At 40.5% G+C, this 21299-nt stretch overlaps 1 protein-coding gene across 1 annotated transcript in view; it reads right to left on the bottom strand.

Moving 5' to 3' along the window:
• Positions 1–6: 6 nt before the first annotated feature.
• Positions 7–21299, bottom strand: part of LOC104490003 (netrin-G1-like) — a gene marked incomplete at both ends in the record, with an annotated part of 59134 nt that continues 37841 nt past the window's right edge. Inside the window, one exon of the mRNA XM_010132228.1 lies at positions 7–118. Within this exon, the coding sequence (XP_010130530.1) occupies positions 7–118 (112 nt within the window). The remainder of the gene's footprint in view (positions 119–21299) is intronic.

Genomic DNA, 21299 nt, shown 5'->3' on the forward strand with positions numbered 1-21299 from the left:
TCACACTTCAGCTTCTCGCATAAAATGCCAGTGTAGGCTGGAGGGCACTGGCACCGCACGTTGTTGACGCAGGTTCCCCCGTTCTGGCAATGCAGTAGTTCGTTGTCACATACGTTTGCTGCAAGATAGCAGGGGAGGGAGGGAGAGAAAAGTAGAATAAATATAAGTTCATCGGCAGGAGAAACTGCACTAGCACCAGAATGAAAATGCCACTCCCCCCTCCTTCTGAGACATACAAACAAGGGATGTGGGCTTTCCCAACACTTCAAGTTTGATTTTTTTATTTTATTCTATATTTTCTCCTCTTTTTTTTTTTATGGAGAACCATATCATTCACTTCAGACCATTGACTATGATGTTGTTAATTAATGAGTTACTATGAAAAATGATTAATAATGAAATAATGTGAATATTAATATCTGCCTTGTGCCAGTCTGCATTTTTGTAGTCACTACTGAACTGGAACTGTAGGTGGGTGTGTTAGCACCGGGAAGGGGCAATGTGTCTAGCCAGGGCCATTGGAAAGCATGGACGGTGGTTAAAAATGCAGCATGGCTTTGCCGAGGGAAGAAGGTCTGTACAAGAAGGCAGAGGTTTAGAGTCCAGCACTGCAACGTTAGTGATCTGAAAAAATTCCACCACAAAGACAAGGCAAGCACAGGCAGGAAAGCCAGCACGCTGTTCGGGGGGGATTCTATGGAGTATACATCTGGAAATAAAAGCTAATGTTGTTTCCTCTACAGATGAAATATTTCTTCTTAATTAGATTTGCTAACTGGTATTTTAAAACCATCTTAGCTAGGTATTGTAACCCGAAACAATAACGTCAGAAGTCAGACTCGACAAAAGAGTTAAGAGAAAGTAATACAAGCAAAACTTTTAGAGCTGCATAAGATCATCGATTAAAAAGCTTTACTTTGTATTCCTTAGTATCACCTGAAAAATTTCACTGAGAAAATATGTTGAGATAAAAGGAACATACTACCTAAATGTATCGATGTCAGCTTTCTTTTATCACTAGTAGAATAAGTGCTAGAGTACAGCTCTGTCTTCCATAGCAGAGGCAATTTTAGTAAAGATCTTGCTCCTGCTATTTAGGCAGAACGTAATAGTAAACATTTTCCACTCAGAGAATTAGGGGAAAGATTATTTTATTTAGAAGCAGACTCAATATTATATGCTGTTTATGCATACCTTAGCCTGGAAGTAGTAATTCAGGGCAGGGAAAATATTGTTAATTTTACTTTAAACATTGCCTCATAGTGCTGCAAAAAAGTACCGGTTTATAAATGTTAATTTACTTATTTTTGAAAGCAGCCCAAATATTACGAGAACTGAAATTGAAACAGTCCAACTTCTTAAGTGATGCAGTACTACATAGATCTGTATAGTTTTGTGCACCAGCAACCTTACCGGTAATCTCATCTGTCCTGGATTGCTTTCAGAAAAATGATTTTCTCACTATAGAAGGACTCTGGCACCTGCTTTCTAACGTTCTGCATCAGGTGGGCCAAATAATAACGCTGTGAGTAAGAGACTCATAGATGCAACTGAGAGAGACCAGGTGAGTAATTTTTTTCGGTGATTCCTTTAGCAATCGAAGGTTTTTACTATAAGGTATGGATTTAAAGCTGTTGTCCAGTTTCTGAATTGTAATGTCAGAATTTGAATATTAAGGTACAACAAACCACATGTGACTAGTGGCAGCCGCGTCATGTCTGAATTTTAACATTCTGTAGACACATTACAAAAAATAGTGCTTATATTATGTACGTTTATTGGCCAATAGCTGTCCTACTTTAAAACTTGTTTTGACAAGGGTAGCATGTCCTTTGAGAGGCCACCAGCCCGGGTTCCGGTGCGCCGCTGCAGGTTGCTGGAGGCTGGTGGCTGAGGGGGTCTTTGCTAGATGCTGGCTGTTGTGTCTGACACAGGGTGCAGAGGCAGGGTGCTGGCAAACGCCTCCAACCACCCCTGTCTACAGAATTCTGGTACCCAATGGTATAGGCGTTGACTCTTAAATCAGACCACTTATTTCTCATTAGAAGGTTTTAAAAGTGTACCTAAAGGGGTGGATCGAAAGCTTCTCCTTCCTTATTCTTCCATGCTTTTAAAAGTTTTTTCACAGAAATGCATTACAGTGGAAGCAGGTAAACTTTAAAGTTCTCAGCAAACTACTCCATAGCTGAAAATTCTTGAATTGCTAATCCTGTCACAGCTCTCTTTTCCCTATTTTCATCCTTATCTCTCCTTCTCTTGCACACACACATGTACACACACGCATGTATCATGTAGATAGCAACTGTGGCGATTTGGAAGGCAAATGAAACAATTCTGAATGCGTTATGAAACCTCGTGATTTATTTTTTGCCCATTTTGTTTTAATTTTATTCTGACTAGCTCTAATACTATTTCCACCTTCCCGAAAGCATGGCCAGGATTACTTTTAAAACTTTAATTTTATTTATTCAGTTTAGGAATTGGATGAGCTATAGCTAACGAGTGTAGCACATCAGCAGCATAAAGAAAAGCACTTTCCCTGAAATTTAAAACAAAATTTATGCCTTAAAAGTAGTCGACATGCTGCCGAGAGCAAAGCAAGGCAAGTGTATTAATTGTTGTATGAAAACTAACTATGTTTCCAATGTTAACACTATTTTCCTAGGATACGTATAATTACAGAATCGGCTCTAGGTTTTGCTCGGAGAAGCCCGTGACCTGGGAGCTGCCTCAGCAGGGCAGGAAGGAGCAGGACCTTGCAGACTGCTGGCTCTGTGCTGGAGCCCGCAGACTGCTGCTGCAGACGGTGCCGGTAGGTGCAGACAGGGCTGGCGGAGCCCAGAACGTGCCTGGTCCTTGGCCCTTTCGGTTCCCCAAGCAGCAAGGGTGGTGAGCCTGGCAACACACGGCTTTCCTGCCCCAGGTACCCTCCTACCCTCGCCTGCCGCCACACCCTTGACCCCTCTTGTACTCCAAGCACTGATCGGTTGCTCCCACTGCTGAGAGATGTTGAAAAACATGTTTGAATTAACATGAAAGGCAGCAGGTATCAAGTTCTGATCCAAGAATGAAACATGGAGAAGTGGTGCGAGTAAAAGAAAGAATTCTCAAGTAATCACACATGACTATTAAGACTTGTGTGGGTGAACTAGCTGTGGGTTTGTTGGCAGATCTTCATTAATTAGAAAGAGGACATTAAATTGGTCATTTAAGAAATGAAGCAGAGATATCTGACTTGTATTGGAGAGCTTTGCAGGCCTTCCTGGTGGGGTGTTTCTGAGCACAGTCTCCAGATCTTTGCTACTGTAGCAAGTGAAATATTTAAAGTAAAGGAAATTTTAAATATTATTTTCATAATTTATAAATGTACAGTCTAAGCTACGGTCCAATTATGGGATTCTTAAAACACTATACAAAGGAGATGGAAGAAACCCACGTATAAAAATGGTTAGCAATTTGAAGGTTTTCTGTCCTTGGGGCAGCCCCCTCTTCCCCAGCCAGAACAACAAACCCCTGCGACTAGCAAGAGAGAGTATTGTTTTTGAATTAAAATGAAAGCGTATTTTCCAAAGTAATCATTAATAAAATATCCTTTTGTAGGAGAAGACCTCTACGAACGATGATGAAGGATGCCTTGCTACAAGTCACAAGATATTCTTGATTTGCAATTCCAGTGTTATTACATTTGGAAATGGAATAAAAAAAAAAAAGAAAAACAAGGGGAAAATATCCAGTCTTTCAACCAGGTCGTGCAGTCCAAGGGGTAAGTGACGTCCTAGTGCTTCATAGCATTTATATTGGGTATAAATTAATTGACAAATGTCTACTTTCCTCTTCAACATTCAAATCTGCAGAATACACAACAATTTCTGAGTCTGTCCAGAACTCAACTTTAATACCTTTGCAGCTTCTTGAAAGCAGTGGCTGATTTTAGCCCCGAAGCAGCAACGCAGACGCAGCTACACAAATACAAGACTTGTTCTTTTTGATCCGGAGGGCCACCTCATGCACGGCATCGTGCTGTTGGCTTATGATCTTTCTGGATCCTGTGTCTGGGCAGCTTCAGAACACATGCATGGGCTTTTGGTCTGCCTACTGCCCAGACAGAAAAGCAATATGCTCTTGGATTTAGACACAATTTCTTCCAGCCTGCTGTCTTTCCCAAAGGCCATCCCAGATGGGATAAAATACATTTTGTACCTTTGCGTTACCTTAAGTTTTGTACAGCTTGCCCGCAGTAGAATCCTGTTCGGGTGGGTCAGCCATATGAATGAGGAAGACAGGCTATCGATTTAAAAAAATGAAATGACCGTATTCAGGAGGACAGCTTTTTTGATCTGGGATAGGCGGTGTTCACTTTCTGCATCCAAATCTGGATTGGTTATAACATTGTCACTGTTTGTGGGACTAGTATTAAAGCCCGTCAATGGCAAAGTCACAGAAAGAAACCTTTTTATCAGAGGTCCTTGCTTCCTTCCTTGAATTCTGCAGTCTTGCATTTCAAGCAATGTTTTGTATGATCTCTCCCATCACTACCTTTCTGCGTTGTGCTCTGTTTACGGTGTAATTTCTTACAGCCTTCTCTTCCCCTCTCTCTCTCTTTCTAAAACCATCTCTTCGCTTTTCTCCTTTTGTCTCCCAGATCATGAGTACTACAGTCCCTGGACAGGTTGGTGGGTTGACAGCTCTGAACATACCACACAACGTTTTGGCCTATTCTAAAGCACCGACGCAAGCTCCGACCCTGCTTTTGCTGCAGTGAATTTTCCATAGTAGTGTTTGCTAGTTTGTGCGGATGGCACTATTGAAATCACAAAGATTTTTTTGACCTTGGATTCCAGCTGTTGTTCATAACTTTGAAAGCATGCATGTCTCATGACTGAAGAAATTATTCCTGGCTGTTTATTTCTCTAATGCATCTGTTTCCCTGGTACTTCTTATCTAGCAAAGAATGTTACTTGAATTCATTTACGAGGAATTCGTCAGCACATGTGCTAACAGAATGCTCTGTCTCGCCATAATGAGAGAAAAACTAAGCACAGAGAAACCTGTGTTTTCAGTAATGATGTTCATAGGTAGCTTCAATCTATGCAGTGGTTGTCTATACATAGCGAGCTGTGAACAGCACATTGAAATGCCGCGGAAAAATTAGAAGATTTCATCTCACTCCATAAATAAGTTCATAAATTGAGGCCAATCACAAGCAATTTCTTCTCAAATACAGAATTAGTTCCTACGAATGCTGTAAAGATTCTGTAACTAACACATGTTATTCTCTAAAAACGCGCTAATTTAATAAATGGTAAAAACAGTCACATAATATAAAAGAAATTGCAACAGATGAGGAAGTTTGTGTGTACGCCTAATAAGAATACGGACATACACAGAGGAAAGGCGCACAAAAACCCCCTCCACTTTTGTGAAGGCGTTAGTAGTAGTTTTCTCCACATTTTCCAAATAGACGTTAATGGAATTGAGGAATGCAAAACACTTAGTCTCATTCAAACGCAGTTTACAAATAGTTTTCCGTCGTATCGGAACATGAGTGACCACAACCAAAATATTTTCAAATTGCCAGAGTCAGCGACATCAGATTTTTCCCATTATGTGGAAACAATTCTAAAAATACAGTGTATACTTGCTATGTGTTAAAGATCTCCACGGACTCCAGAGGTTTCATCCCTATCAAGATTAGGAATGAAGACATAAGCGCATGGGGAAAGACAGGCTTCTTCTGAAAGGTTACGGCTACTGCTGTTACCATTAGCCTTGCACAGCGTGTGACAAAACCTCAAATTTTTATAACTTAAATAGCTTATTCCTTTGAATAACCAGAGACTGGAGGTTTTGTCACTTAGATTTCTCCCCCAGCCTCTCTTTCAGATCTACTGTTATATCATTATTAGAGTTTAATTTACCAGTTACTGTTAGTGCCAAACGGTTTTGAAATGTTTTGTTACCACGAATATGTGTGTCAGTGTTCACCAGACTTCTTCAGAGGTTTTAAACCACAGACATACCTGGTACGAACCCAGCTATTGCTCTTCTAAACGAGATACTCACAATGATTTGCTCTGATGAAGTGACACTAATTCAACATTTGCTGTAGTGGGATCAGTAAAACTATCTTAGGATACTGTCAAATCAAGACAAGTCAGATGCTTTGATAGCACGAAAAGAAAACTGCTTTGTGCTTATCTGCCAAGGCACCTTCTGAAGTTAAGACAGAATAAATCAGTGTAGACAAGTACAAGCCGAATGTGTATCAAAATTATGGCCCTAAAATGACAAACATTGATACAAAGATCTCCCATGCGAAGCTGAAACAATGCTATAATTAACTATATTGCCCACAATACAAGGAAATGACCATTGACCAAGCGAGAGCAGCTTCTAACGGCAGATGTCTCCATCTTGACCTGTCTTAAAAATGCCCGTTAGAGGCACCGTCAAAATGACACATGATTTTTTTAACAAGTTTTATTAAGTTATCAGAGAGTAAATGGGTAATGGAGGTATTGTCTTTGCTTGAAAATTTCTGGTAGAATTTTCAGATTGTTTGTCTACATGTAGTTTCCGTTCTTTCTGCACAATTCTCACTTCAGAGCTAAGCCAGTTCTAATCAAATTGCAGGAAAAGTCTTCAGAGTTCCTACAAGAAGGTGCAGCACTCCTCAGAGTCGTCCCCGGCGCGCAGCACAGAGTGGCTGGTGATTCCTCTCCTCTCCTCTCCCCTGTAAGTACGTACCGATTTATCTAGCCATCCACGTGGGTGAGCTTAGTTGATTGCGTTTCGCTATGGAAAGTGCAAAATCCTCTACAGGACAGATTTTATTTTAACCACGGTATAAGGATAGCAGAGGTCAAAAGTTACTCTACTTCACAGGTTGTGTCTCCGCTTTCTCACTTTATGTCTCTATTCCTAATGTAAAATCCTTGGATTTAAATAATAAAAGATAATGAGAAAATACATCAAGTCTGTCAAAAGGACAAGGGGGAGAACTGAATTTTGGAATTGATACTCTTGCACAATAGAGAAGCCATAGTAGCTTTGGCAGAAGCAATACATGTCTGCTTGTTAAAACGACTGAAAAGAAATCCAGATTTAGCGAAGAATTATGATTGAGATAATACCTTCCAATCTTCCTCGATTTCAGGAAATGGTTGATTAAGATTTATTTTCACTGATTTTGATGGTTCCAATTTTATACTTCTCCAAAAGAGGATAATTCCTAAAGTGGGGGAAAGAATTCCCTGTTCTTTTTATTGCTTTGCTTATGGAGAGAGCACCACTGACTTCGTCTCACCCTCATCATATTTTAGGATAAGCTCAGGAGAGCAATAAACTACATCACAGCTTTAGTGGCTCAAAAGGGACTACATACCCCTATCAGTCATATTCCACTTACAAAGCTGTAAGCTACAGTGCTATTATTTCCATCTTCCTGGAGATAAATGGACCGTCTTACATGATCTGTCTTCTCTTTCCTTAACTCGGAAGAGAAGCAATTGAAACTACGGGTTTTTTTTTTTTTTTTGCCTAGTGCCAACAGCAAGGTCAGGGTTTGGCTGTAACCGCTATCAATAAAAACTGGCTAGGCATAAAACCACCGCGGATACAGAAGATGAAGTGGTCATCAGAAGACCCTGTGAGCAGCTGGAGGGTGGGATTTGGGTCCCTACATACAAGCAGCTACTGCCAGCAGAGGTGCAGGAGGGCATTTCAGACATTTACCTGGAGCACGCAGGAATGTTGTAAGACCAGTACGAGATTGAGGCTTGTGGGAGTGGTGGCAGGAGGCTGCCAGGGAGATGCAGCCTGTCTGGGGCAGCTGCTGGGGCGCTGGGTGTGCTGGCAGGCTCTGCCTGCTTTGGAAACTTGCCGCCCCCTCTGCCTGCGGGCTCTCCACCGGGCACAGGGCTTCCCTGGCTGCTCTGGTCCAGTGCAGCTGCGCATCATGCACGTGGCTCCTGGGGAAACCCCCAAATTGTGATGGAGAGCTGTGAAAAGCCTCATCCAAGGCCTCCAGACAAGCACCCTCTGGTCACCAGCCTGGGGAACATGTTTTTACTGAGGCCCTTGCCTTGCTCCTTGCCCAAGTGACCTGGTGGGCTCAGCCCATCTTGCCTTGCATGTCTGACCTCCTGGTGTGACCCCAGGCTGCCCGGCCACAGGAGGCTTGTCTGGCAGTCTGCAGGCTGTGACTGGAGCTGTTACTGCTCTCCTGGCTTGGGTGCTGTGGGAGGGAGGCGGTGGGGGGAGCTCCCTGCCCTGCCACCCCCATTCCCCTTCTCCCCAGGACCTCCTGGTCCTGGCTTGCTGTCTCCTTGTGGCACCAGCAACCGCCACTGCTCCTTAGCAGTGGCACGAGCCACCTATGTCAGGCAAATAACTAGCTAATCAAAAAACTAGCAGGATGGCTTTGCATGAACAGCAGCATTTTAAGCTTCATGCATGAAAAAAATATTTTCTTAAAAGTCCCCAAGAACTATTAAACAGCCCTGCAATAAGTATTGCTTTTACAGAGCACAAAAAGGTGAAGAAAAGCTCGGAGAGCAAACCAAAGCAGGAGCATGGGAAGGTCAGCAATTCAAATGCGTGATTCTGAATTATATAAAAGGCTGAGTGTTCCTGCTTCCTTGGCTTCTAGGGTGTTTGATTTGCAATAATATTTTGGACAGAAAAGAAAGCAAATATTTTCTCTTTGTTTAGAAAAAGTTTCTCTTCCTGTCATTCTTCCCAATGAATGCTGCACTGACGACTTTCAAAACCCGTGGAATAGTCTCACACGCTTAATACTCTGTTTGGCAGCAAAACCAGAGAAGACAATCACGACTGAAAATAATTCCTGATGATTCAGGGGATAAGCATTATTCTAAAAACTATTTTCCTGATTTTTTTTTTTAGGGAAGGGAAGAGAGTCAGTGAGAGAATACGGTGGTGGCTTCTATCAACGGTGACATAATTCCGCGATAGTACTACTCAGGGCACATATACTGGATGTATTGGTATTCCTGGCCCTGGATCCTGAAGTTCTTTGTAAACAAAACTTAAAATGCTTTCAGAGAGCTGCTGAGTAAAGACTTTAAGATTAAATTGTAATCTTATGTTATTTAATTACACTATTTAAAAAAATTTATTCTCTCCTAATTTTTTGCTCCCCAAATTTGTAATATATTTGTGCATGTGCGTGTACCCTCTGGCAATTTGAGCAGAAGAGTTCATGATGTATTTGATAAAGAAGAGAAGACTAATGAATTGTTTAAAGTTTTTGTTGCCCGAAGCAGCACAGTTGTTGTAGCTTAAGATAAGTTCTGGTTTTGGTGTTAAGAAAGAGCTAAATTTTTAATAATCATTTTAGTATCACTCAGAGTAAGGGGTTCTGCAAATTTTATTTCACAGTACTTGCTATGTAGAGCAAACATAGTGTAGAAAAATTCTTTGAATTCTAAGTAATAATTTTGCATTGTAATGGCTAGTTTTTTAAAGCAGACTTAGTTGTATTGATTCATATTTTGCACAGAGGATGTTATACTCATGTCAAGTTAAAGTTTGAACACTGCTATTCCAAGTTATTTGTGATGGAAACCAATTTGAATGTTGCACACTTTCTTCTCACTACCTTCGCTTAAAGCCAACTGCGTGGCGCATTTTGAAAAATTAGTAACAAAATCTACTGGAAATTTATGTTATGATCAACTTCTAAACTATGTGAAATAGCTTACTATTTACTTACTAGCATAACTTTGTAATGAAAGCATCATTAATCTTTAATTACACGATCCTTAATTTCAAAGATATTAAAATGGAATAGGTATGTACAAAAAAAAAAGGGAATCACGTAAGCGTGACTTACAATCAGCTGTGTTGCAGTGACCACAGGTAGAGGTAAGGACAAGCTTATATTCATGTCATTACGCATTCCTCTTGCAATTTTTCAAAACAGAGAGATTTAAGATACCAGGATCTACTACAGGAGACCAAAGCACCAATGCGCAACGTGGAATCTCTCAGGAGATGAACATTCAGAGTTTATGTGGGCATGAGTTACAACGCAAAAGTAAAGGTAAAACTTCTCTATAGTTCCTACAAAACATATGAAATGAGAGGTTTGTTGTTTGTTTTTTTTTTTGTTAAAGCAACAATGCTGGGAATCACGAGATCTTCCTTCTGACTCTACACTGATTTGTTGTTTTGAGCGGGGATGAAATGCTTCGGAGTGCTTTTGTTGAGCTGGCTCTGGAACGGAGATAAAACCGGTGCCCTGTAGCACTCTCAAAGCTCTTCAGAGTGAGAGTGGTTATTGCTAGTGAACAATAGGAAAGTCGATGCCAAGGCAAGTCAGATGTTTTGCCCGTGCTACCAAAAGAAGGAGCCGTGAATTCCAGTTCTGTTTACTAGATTGCACTGTTTATGCAACAGCAGAGTTGATTCCTGTTTCCAAGAGAGTTTGGAGACTCTCAGCTATAAAAAGCTTATAAGCTATAAGGTTTAAAAAAGGAATATGCAATCTTGTCAACTTAAACGTTTTATGCAATTCCATATGACACTTAAATATTCTAACAGTTGGAAATACCGATCTCAGGTACCTGCCTCCTTCTAATCTTACCAGTCAGAACTTCAGCAGCTTCGTGTTCATCTACTGGGAACATGATAAAGACTTGCAGATGTTTTTTATCCCCTCTGCTTTATCTTGGCCTTTAAAAATAGTACCTGTTATTGTCTATTTTTAATTATTACAGTAAAATTAAAAAATGCTGCTCAGCAGGCAGATTCTTATAATTTCTTTCTGAGATATACCGGATGATGATATGTTCTCCTGGGGTTTTAATTGATGTAATGCTTTACTGTCCTACTCTTTTCATCTGAATATCAGTAACAGCTGGCACGTAGCACTCAGCAAAAATGAGAACTAATAAATTAATGTATCAATTAAAGCTATTAGCTTCTTCTAATAGCTTCTTCAGGATATTTTTCATCAACAGTATTTATTGCTACACACAGACTTGCTCTAGGTATCATGGTGCATTTATCTTCGTGACAAAGCAGCCATGAGATGGGAAAACACAGATAATAGCTGCTTGCTTTCCAACACAATACTCTCAATCCTCAATACAAAATAGACACACAAGCTTTTCTGCAATGTGCCGTGCAGCTGTAACTTACTGGGATAGACTTAGCCAGGGTTTTAGCTGAAAACACTTTTTAAACTGACTTATAATTCACTTTGTTCAGCAAAAATGTCCAAGAGATGCTCACATCAAAAGACAAAATAACTCTTTGTTTATCTATTACCCTTAGCAAAATTTCAAGGTCTCTGATTATTTATTTGTCTTTTTAAAAGTGATGTTTCGATAAGTACGCAGCTAGAACTCGTAATTTGTTATTACACATGGACCAGTACAGATGAAAACCGCATACAGGCAACCTATGTATTTTTCACCATATTATTATGCAGGCTACTACTACTAAGTTATCGCAATAGTAGCAGGATTGCACTAATCTCATTCTACCAACTCTAGATTTTCCTGCATGAAGAAAGCACGTGAGTAACGATGGACCTGGCTTAGACTTAGAAAGAGAGCACTCAGCGTGTGTGCGTGTTTGCGTTAATGTCTGAAAAATTCTTTCTACACGCAGATGACCTAAATATAATGCTTCTAAACGTGGGTGTCGATATTGTTTGCTAGGACAAGGTGGTGCTACGGTAATTCAGCATATTAAAAAGTCCAGAGTTAAAAGGCTTATCAGTAGGAACTGCTTCCCTCTGTGCTTTACGTGGCTCTCGCAGTACTTCTGACATGGTGATTAACATATTTCTGTTCACTGATCCTGATGCACAAAGGTGTTAAAATCTGCCTGTTAGTAAATACTGAAATAACCTGAGATCCTCAAAGAATAGATAACCGCAAAATATGATTTCACTTTATTTATAATTATTTTCTCCAATTTTTAGATTGTCAAGTCATGCCAGAGTTGAAAAATAACAGGTATTTCCAATACTCAAGACAAAATAAATTACTCTGTAATCAGTGTGTTGTATATTTCCAACGTTATATTGTACTAATAACCTTAAACTTAATGTTGAAAAGAAATAATTGTGTTACTCAGTCTCCCTTGCACTTAAGACTGAAAAGCCAAGACCTTGGTCATCTTCTCAGGCTCCTGACAAGCTGTGCATGTAACAGCGTGACAAACTCAAATACTCACCTTTGCTTTAGAGAAGGAAGGGTCACACAAGAAATGCTCTATTTTTATGAAAATGCATTTCAGGAATGTTAGATATGCTTCTAAAACATAGCGTCGGAGTATATTTCTTTGTAGAACTCTTGGAGAAAATGGAAATAGATTCCTGCTAAATAGAGTCTGCACGATGAAGTTGTGTATCTCCTGACAAGTTTCTCTCTTTGGCTCCAGTCCCATCCTCTGTCCCCAGCCATCCTCCCTTGCACGCCCCTACTTTACGTAACACGAACCCCCACAACTCCTGTCTCATGCTTGTCCCTCTCTTCCAGCAGCCTTCGCAGCGATGCCAATGGAAGTCTGCTCTGACTGCAGCTCTCCAGAACTGTGTGCATCCCTTTACTCTGACTCCTGTGCTGCAGCCAGTGTCCGTGGCCTGCCCGTGTCGAGTGCAGGCTCGTGGGAGCACAGGGCACTGGGGGACGAGAAAAGGCTGCAGTTCCAGGTAGGCTCAGTTTTTGTAGGAGTGGTCCCTGGACCCTTGTGAGGGGTCAAACACTGAGGCTAAGCGCCAAGCCTCCTCTTACTCCATGAAGACGCATGGCAAGTGTGGCTAGCTGGCACGTAAGGCCAACTTCTGCACAGATGTGCCATCCTGGGCAGCAGCGACTCCAGCGTGGTGACTGCTCAGGTTCGAAACACAGGCCCCGTGAAGTGGGAGCATAAGAGGAGTGTGAAATGCAGCAGGTTTATGCTGCCTGTGTGAGACAGCATTTCTGAAGTGGTAACATGGCAGATCTGAGTGGGATGTTGGTTTCTGAAGACTGCAAGAAAGCTACAGAATGAGTAGCTGCTAAACTAAAAGAGAAAACTGAGTGCCACAGGGAAGTGGTTGGAACTGGAACAGAGGGGTGTGGGCCAAAGCCAGGATGGGTGGGAGGAGGTGAGGGAGGTGCTCAACACATCTTAGCTGGCTCAATGTTTTGTATTTGCAAAACAGTCAAGGTCTTCTAACGGTGCAGAGCAGCGTGGGCTGCAGCATCATCGCTAAGTTGTCATGTTGCCACTGAATGAAAGAGAAGACGTAACTGGAGTACACTTCTCTAAGCATCTCTTCAGTTATGTTTTAAATTGGTAATGGTTTTGCATGAACTAGCAAAGCTCTCAGGTCGTTGCAGAGAAATTATAGCAGTATACGGCTTTATTTTGATAGATGGTGCAAATCTCGACCCATATAGTCAAAGCTTTGCCGAAGCTGTGCTGCATACATGCAGCCTTCCGTGGTTCTCTCCAGTTGTGTACCAAATGACACGTGTGCATGTGTAATTTGAGGCACTGCAAAACTGGCTCAGTTTTTGAGACATTTGTGTTGTAATACACTGCTGTAACGATACGTGGATCGGATGCTTTTTCTGAGAACTGAAGCCTCCTTGCAGAAAGCTGCACTTTGCTGCATAACGTTGACATAATGGGCTTGATTTAAGGATGCTCTGTTTGCCCTCAGTACGAATTTCCTTGCACTATCAGCTCTAGTTTAAATCTCATTGTGGGATTCTCCTGCTCTTAAAATCAGGAGGAAGCCAGCCAGGTTTTTGAACCTTGTGAGAGTAACTTGTTCTCCTCAGACGCTAGGCATTGCTTACTGCCTCACTATCAAAATGCAGCTTCAGCTCTTTCAGGAAAGAGCTACACATGGTGAAACTCTTTTTACTCTCCTTGGAAATGAAATTCTAAACTCTTCAAAGTAAGAGTCCCATTTCAAGGATCTTCTGCCTTAAAAGGGAAGTTCATTTCTCATCTAAAGTATGTGTAACATTCAGAGCTCAGTGACGCAGCAGCTCAAATTCAGAACACCCCGCTGAATTGTCTCCTATGGACAAGTATTTCTATCCTAAGGATACTGGAGGTGTTTGTTCCTCCTGCACCTGCCAGTGTACGTAGGGACTGCTGGTTAGTGTATGTGGGTAACGAATCTGGTAGCTCTTTTGATGGTAGCCCTTGTGTATCCCCTGCTTGCTGCTACTTCTTAAGGCTATCCTAAATAACTCTTCAAGGGATAATTCCGCCTCCAAAGAGACTATGGTCGAGTCCCTTATAATCCAGCAGTTTTGAAGGGCAAGAACAGATACTTGCGTCCGTTGGAAAAGCCTTCAAATTTAAGCAGGGAATAGCGTAAGAAGAGCGGCGAGCCAGCTAGGTGTCACAGAAAGATAAAGGTGTCTTTGGCTCTTCAGAGATGCTCAGCGTACAGCTCCGCCACTGGCTCCATAAGCTGGAGCAGTATTTTGGTTTATCTGCAGGTTTTGTCATGCTTTCTTCTTTGTACATCTGGAAAATACGGGGTTTCATAAAAGTCTGAAAAGTGTGAAAGATTTGGGAAGTTACTCCCCTCAGTCTTTAGAAAGGGAACGAAGTGGGTAAATTGATTTGTAAACAGAAGTGCAAATAAAAATATTGTCTCTAGACTCAGCCAGTGGCATCAGTGCAATCGTTATTATAGGATCTTCTAGCTCCATCTGGACAAACAGACGTAGTAATTGGAAACAAAAAATCCAGCATATAAAGAAGTATTTGTCCAAGCTGTAGGTACACAAATACAAAATAGTTTTGGTCATAATGCTTTAATCAGTGTGGACCCCAGCGGTATATTGAAATTAGTGCTGTTAATGAACACAGTCTCTTTAATACAATTAATTATTTCAAATTGATTTTAGTCACAAGTAATCTACAGACATTAATTACCAACAACCGAATTAAGATCAAACTCTTTCTCTGTAGAAATCTTTGAACTTCCAACACTGTCACATCTTTCTCTTCTCACCTGATGATTATAGGTAAAAGTTTTATTAACAATTTAATTATTCTCTTTAGAAGCCAAGATAATTATAACAGGCTTGACTTGGCTTCCATTAAAAGTCTCTTTTAATGATTTTAGACTGCAGTCCGACGTGAGAGAAGAACAGTTCATAATCTACAAAATCGTATCTCAAAATTGTGCAGGGATGAAAGAAATTGGAAGAACAACATAATTAATATTTTACAGAACATCATGGAACTTTTGTATGGGCTATCAGTCCCCTCTGAACATATATTGGCTGTGTTCCCTTTCATAGTTGTTATTCATATGAATGGCATGATTAGAATTTGTGCCATAAAGGGTAGTAGTCAAAGATCTCACAAGAAGCTGGACTGACGTTTATAAGATCAAGCTTTTGTTCGTGACTTTGTCCTACCCACGTACCTTGTCAAAATAGTTCCTTGTATGCTTAACTTCAAGATGAACTAGAAGTTGCTGGTAGGGTTAGTACACGTCTTGGGGGTATGGATCTAGGGGAGGTGGAGATGATCACGGAGGCATGTATTAGAAAGAGATGCGAGGAGAAGCCTAAAGGGGCGGAATGCTTGAAGATGATTTGGTGAACTGGTCATATTAGAGATGCAGAGTAAAATGAGTACCAAAGAAAGACCACTATTTAAACGGATGCTTGTAAAATTTGGACTGTTAGCAGCAAAGTGTAAGAAACCTTACAAAGAAATACAAACAGTAAAGAAAAATGTTGAAATTATGATAAAATGAAGGAAAAAAGAGTACAGACTTTCAGAATTTAGCTATGAGAACATGGTAAAGTACTACAGGAGGGCAGAAATGATTTAGTCATATACTAAAATAAAAATTCAGTAATTTTTTTTTTTTTTCTAAAGACACCAGAAGCAGAAACATTCTAGGAAGTCTCTAGGGCAAATGAATACTGTGCAAGGTAGGGAGCATAAAATTTTTGAAGTATTAACTATGGAAGAGCTTTAGGAGGTTACCAGGCTACTGCGTGTGTGGATGGGGGCGTGCTCTGGAGGTGTGCCTCAAAGCTTATACAAACCGTTCTTCAAAAAATGAAAGATAGTCCATTGCATCAGACCACCGGAGGCAAATAATATTGATCCAAGAATTCTGAAGAAATGCAGAAACAAAATCACAGGTATCACTCGGAAATTTACTAATTTAATTGCCAAGATAGGCTTGATTAACTACAGGAATGGAATATGTCAGATGTGGTTTTTATAAAGACCTCCATGGAGACTGAGAGAAAAGACTGGCAAGGGAAACTTCTGCAGCAAGGAAGCTGATGGAAGTTGTAATGAAGAACAGAATTTGCAGATAGAGAATGAGCAGGATGATCATGGAAGTGGGAACTTTCTGTTGAGAGAAATAATGGTGTAAAAACCTAGTAGATGATTTTCTAAGGAATCAGTAAAAATATACACACAAACGATCAAGCTGATAATGTATGTGAATCTCCAAAAGGTATTTCACAAGATCCTTCAGCAGTGTTTTTCAAAGAAACCAATAAGAGAGGTTTTTTGGTTGGTTTTGGTTTTGTGTTTTGTTTTTTTTTTTAATTCCCATGGAATAGTCATGGATTGAAAAATAGGAAACAAGGTAAGAATAAATGTCAAAGACTACTACTCTGTCCTGTAAGAATTGTGTCAGGACTTACACAGGCAGAATTGTGCTAGAAAAGTGAGTGAAGAGGAATGTAACAAAGTTTGCTGGGTGACAGCACTATACCATGGTGGATGAAATTCAGGTTCAAGAGTGATGCACCCCTGCATGCTTGCATACTTTGCTTTTGCCATTTAGAAAGAGTAGTTTCGGGTATTTTATTGCAAATGTTGACTTAATGCTCTTCATCAGTCAAAAACAGATTATTGAATTTTTTAGGACAGGAAAAAAAAAATGGATGGACGACACCACATGTCACCGTATAACTTCATGATGCACCCATCCCTTGAACGCTACGTGAAGTCCTGCATACTGAAAAGTACAGGACTGTATACAGGATACAGTATATACTATAGGTAGTATATCAGTACTAGCAAACCCGGGAGAATGAAGAGAGATCATAGATAGAAGTATAAGCAGTTCCTGTAAAAGGAGATTAAATAGATTAGGTTTCTTCTGCTTAAGAAAGGGAAGGCAGACTGAAGGAAAACAAATCAGACTACTCTAAAGTCACAAATGTTACGGAAAAGGTGAAATGGAAATTCTTATTACCTCTTCCTCTGAAGAACTAGGAAGTACCAAATGAAATTGTCAGCCAGCCAGTTAAAACAAAGAAATTATTATTATCATGTGCCCAGGACATTTGGATAACAAAAGTATGAATGTCTCAAGAAGCGATTAGGCAAATTAGTGCATGAAAAGCTCATTGAGACCAACTAAATATGAAGATTCTGGTGAACTCTTTGGCTGAGAAAATCCGTAAGCTGTAGCTTCCTCGTGTTTGGATGCCTGTATTGAATGAAACACCACTCAAGCCCACTTCCATCAAACAGAGGACACTGGGGTGAATTGATCCCTGGTCTAACTCAGTGCGGGCTTAGAAATTCTACACTGTAAGATGTTCTAATGTCTACACGCATGCAGGCATGACTCCCAGCACTCCCAGCACTCCCGAGTGACTCGCATGACTCACAGGAGTGAAAGGTTTTGAAGGCCAGCTTTAAAATGGACTAGGAAAGATGATCAGAAAACAACAAGGTGAAATGGGAATTGGGAAATGTAAAAAGACGACACTTCTGTGAAGGGTTGTAGTTAAGAGCTCAGATCTTGAAAGGTCTTGATTATTTTCAGAAATTCATTGCTGCAGTACTCAACCTATTGAGATGAAATAACAGCTCCTTTAGTTGAACTATATTTCTTTAAAGCCTTCAGTCGGAGATTTACAGACTGACTCATAATTACAGACTGCTCATAGACGATAATCTACGATAGACTATAGTAACTACTCATAATAAATACTGTCAATAAGTAAAAACATCTAGAATCTTTTGGAAAGTACCTTAAATAGTAGTATGTAATTAAAATACCTTGAGTTCATCAGCCGTTAGATACTACAATACTCAGCTCTCTGGAAATACAAGCCTGAAGTTAGAAGTGCTGATCACTTTAGGATTACATCTTTTCAGCATATTCAAATTCGGTGCAGAAACACACCTTAACATCAGGAGTGCCTTCGTACCTAGAATAACTCTGAAATCCACTAAAGGTGGAAGCTAGTCTTTTGAAATTTATGCATACAGGTAGACTGAATCGTGGTGTACCTACTTCCATGGCATCCATTTATTAATGTATAATATTAAAAGGCATTTTTTTACTTCTAATAGCAGTGGGGGAGCTTAGCTTCCGTTAGGGGAGACAGTCAGCACCTTGCAAGTTAAAACCTATCATCAGCTCCTTCCGAAATGAGCTTTGGTTTGCATATTGCCATCGCGAACAGAAAGATCTCTTGGGAGACTTCTGTTCGCACACGTGTAACGGAAGTTAATAACCACTGAAGTCTTAATAATCAGCCTGTGTTGGTGTCAGCAACGCCTTCAGTTGCATCGATGTCAAGATAGGAAGTGTCGCCTATCCTTAACTGCCTCAGGTCACTAGCTTTTATCTGCAGTTAAGTATGATGGAGATTACTTACTCTTAAATGATCCTTTTAAGGCCTCGTCATAAATGTCCCATCTGGGCGTGTCTGTGGTGCCACTGATTTCTTTATTTCTGCCTTCATAAAAAGGCAGTGAGCAGGCAAATTACATAGAAGTTATGGCCACTGAACAGGCTTAAAAGGAAAGTGTGACAGATTTTTCTTAGGAAAAGCAGTCCTGCTCATCACTGTTCAAATGAACATTTAATAATTCATAACAACTGAGCTACAAGTTTCCCCTTCAATACATTTCCAAATGTGAATAGATTAAATGGTAATTGCTATCAAGCTTTATGTTCTATTTCATGTACCTAATAAAAGTTTATCTAGTGGAGCTTACTTTGTATCCTTTTGATCTATTCCTAACTGACTACAATATACTGTATTAAAATATTTATCACTGTGCTATCAAATATTAAAAATAATTTTATATCATCTGTTCTAAAGAAAACAAATAATGTTACTTGTTTAACTTTTCATGTTTATATGTAATATTTAGTTGTTCAGAACTCTCCTGTGATACAGCACCAAAAATACTAAAGACCCCAGAAACTGTATTCATTCTTTTAAAACAGGGCTGTTTTAAAATGCACTCTGCTCACATCTGTCCCCTCTGTTCATTTTGGCTCTGCACGCAGAATTCTACTTTTGCCACCAGTAAAAATTTATGATTCTGCTTCAGTACAAGTGAGCGTGGGAAAAGCCCTTCCCAGATCTTCGTTCGCGAAGCCAAGCCATGATGATGATGAGGATAAGAGAGTGGTTCTTCTGTAGGTTAGTGGGTTTTTTAAACTACTTTGGAGAGTGAACTTTTCCTGTTTAGGAAAACTTTTTAGGAAGTTTCCCTAAACTTATCCACCTGCTCATCTACCTGGAATTCTTTGGTAAAAATACCACCAACTTGCTAGACGATAATGTGAATGATTTATTGATGGCAAGAGGAGAATACTGATCCCACAGATGTGCTACAGTTGCATGGCAGCCTAGTCCCAGCCTAACTGCTGGCTGCCAGGGTTACACCAGTCCCCAGCCGAGTGGGTTATGCTCTCCCAGGGTGCTCCTGCTTGCTCAACCCATTTCTGATTCATAACATAGAATGAAAACAGCAGAAAAACAATTTTTTTTTTGTTGTTAGTGTTCTGCTGAGTTAGATCTGCAATGGTTCAATGAAAGGTCAAATGAGTGCCTGACAGATTGCTAGGGGTGTGGGACTAAAGAGCTGGGAATTGGGAGAAGAGGGATCGCAGCACTTGCAATTAGAGCAGTTTAGACAGCAATGGAGTAGCAGCTGGGCAAGATCAAGGGGAGAACAACCTCTTTGCTCCAATCCAATCCTTCACCTTGCTGGGGAAAAATTGTTCTATTAAAGGTCAGGTGTATAAATGTTGCTACTCAACCATTCCTTTTCACTTTGCAGAAAGCAAGTCTGATCGCCAGGTTATCAGAGTAAATCTCCTAAGGTGAAGAGCTGCAGTCTGTTAGGAGCCTGGTGCCTTTAATAAGACGTTTACTATGCTAAGCAGCCCCCTTTTCTATGCCTCATTCTCTGCTTGATTCATGACCTGTTGTTTCCTTTGCCTTCACCCCACAGAGGTGTTACCTAATTCACAATCCTCATCCTGTTCACAGAAGCCTTCCTTCCAGCACAGAGGTAATGTCCTTGAGCTCTCACCAATGCCCCTCTAGTCTACTCCTTCTGCAGGTTCTTCCATTTTCGCAATATTCCACACACTGTGCAGGCAGCAATACTGCACAGTAAAAAAAAGCAGCTTGAGACTTATCTCCATCCTAGGCATGCTACAGTGACTGTGGATTTGTATAATAACTATATAGAGAAAGCATCCTATGTTTGTATCTTCCCTCTGTGCTCTTCATGGAGAAAAGATGCTTCACTTAATTAATTTTGTTAAATACAGTCATGTTCTGACATGTCTATTGTGACTAAAGCTTCCTCTCCCCAGAGAGGAACATTTTTTCTCCTTCAAATCCAGTATCTCTGTAAAAGATAATACCATTCCGTGATGTGAACAATTTGGTGAACAATCTTCTGTGTATCCCTGTATCTGTAGGGTTATTCTGTGGGTAATTTATTTTGTAATGAGTGTGTTAATGTGCACTGTCATGTTGTCTTTTCTCAGGTTTAACCTGGGATATCAGTATGGCATTACATGTGCAAGTCGTCTGCGTTCTTCCCCAGAGGTGAGTAGAATCAGTGTTTTGCATCATCTGAGAATCGGGCCTAATAACACTTAATTTTGTTAGTAATCTTGTCTTGTTTGTCTTACATCTGTAAGCCATACTTGGCTTTGAGTTGCAGCAGTGGGATTCTCGATTGATTTAAGAAGCATTATTCTGGATTTAAATTGGGAGCCGTTCGAAGCAGAGTCTGTTCCTCTTGCACACCCCTATACACACACATGCAATTTCTTTGCTGTGCATAACAATCGTGTAAGATAGATATTGTGAAATCAGTATTTCATGTATAAAGACCAGGGGCAGATTGTTCCCTGGGGACAGCAATGTTCAGCCTCATCAGAACTTTATCCTTTTCAATAAATTCTTTCCATGTTTTACTCCCCTCCAGCTCCCAGCGTGGCAGTGCACTCGCTAGCACCAGTCCTGGCACCAAACCACACCAGACTG

This window comes from Buceros rhinoceros, unplaced genomic scaffold (assembly GCF_000710305.1).
Source record: "Buceros rhinoceros silvestris isolate BGI_N320 unplaced genomic scaffold, ASM71030v1 scaffold36672, whole genome shotgun sequence".
Lineage (NCBI taxonomy): Eukaryota > Metazoa > Chordata > Aves > Bucerotiformes > Bucerotidae > Buceros > Buceros rhinoceros.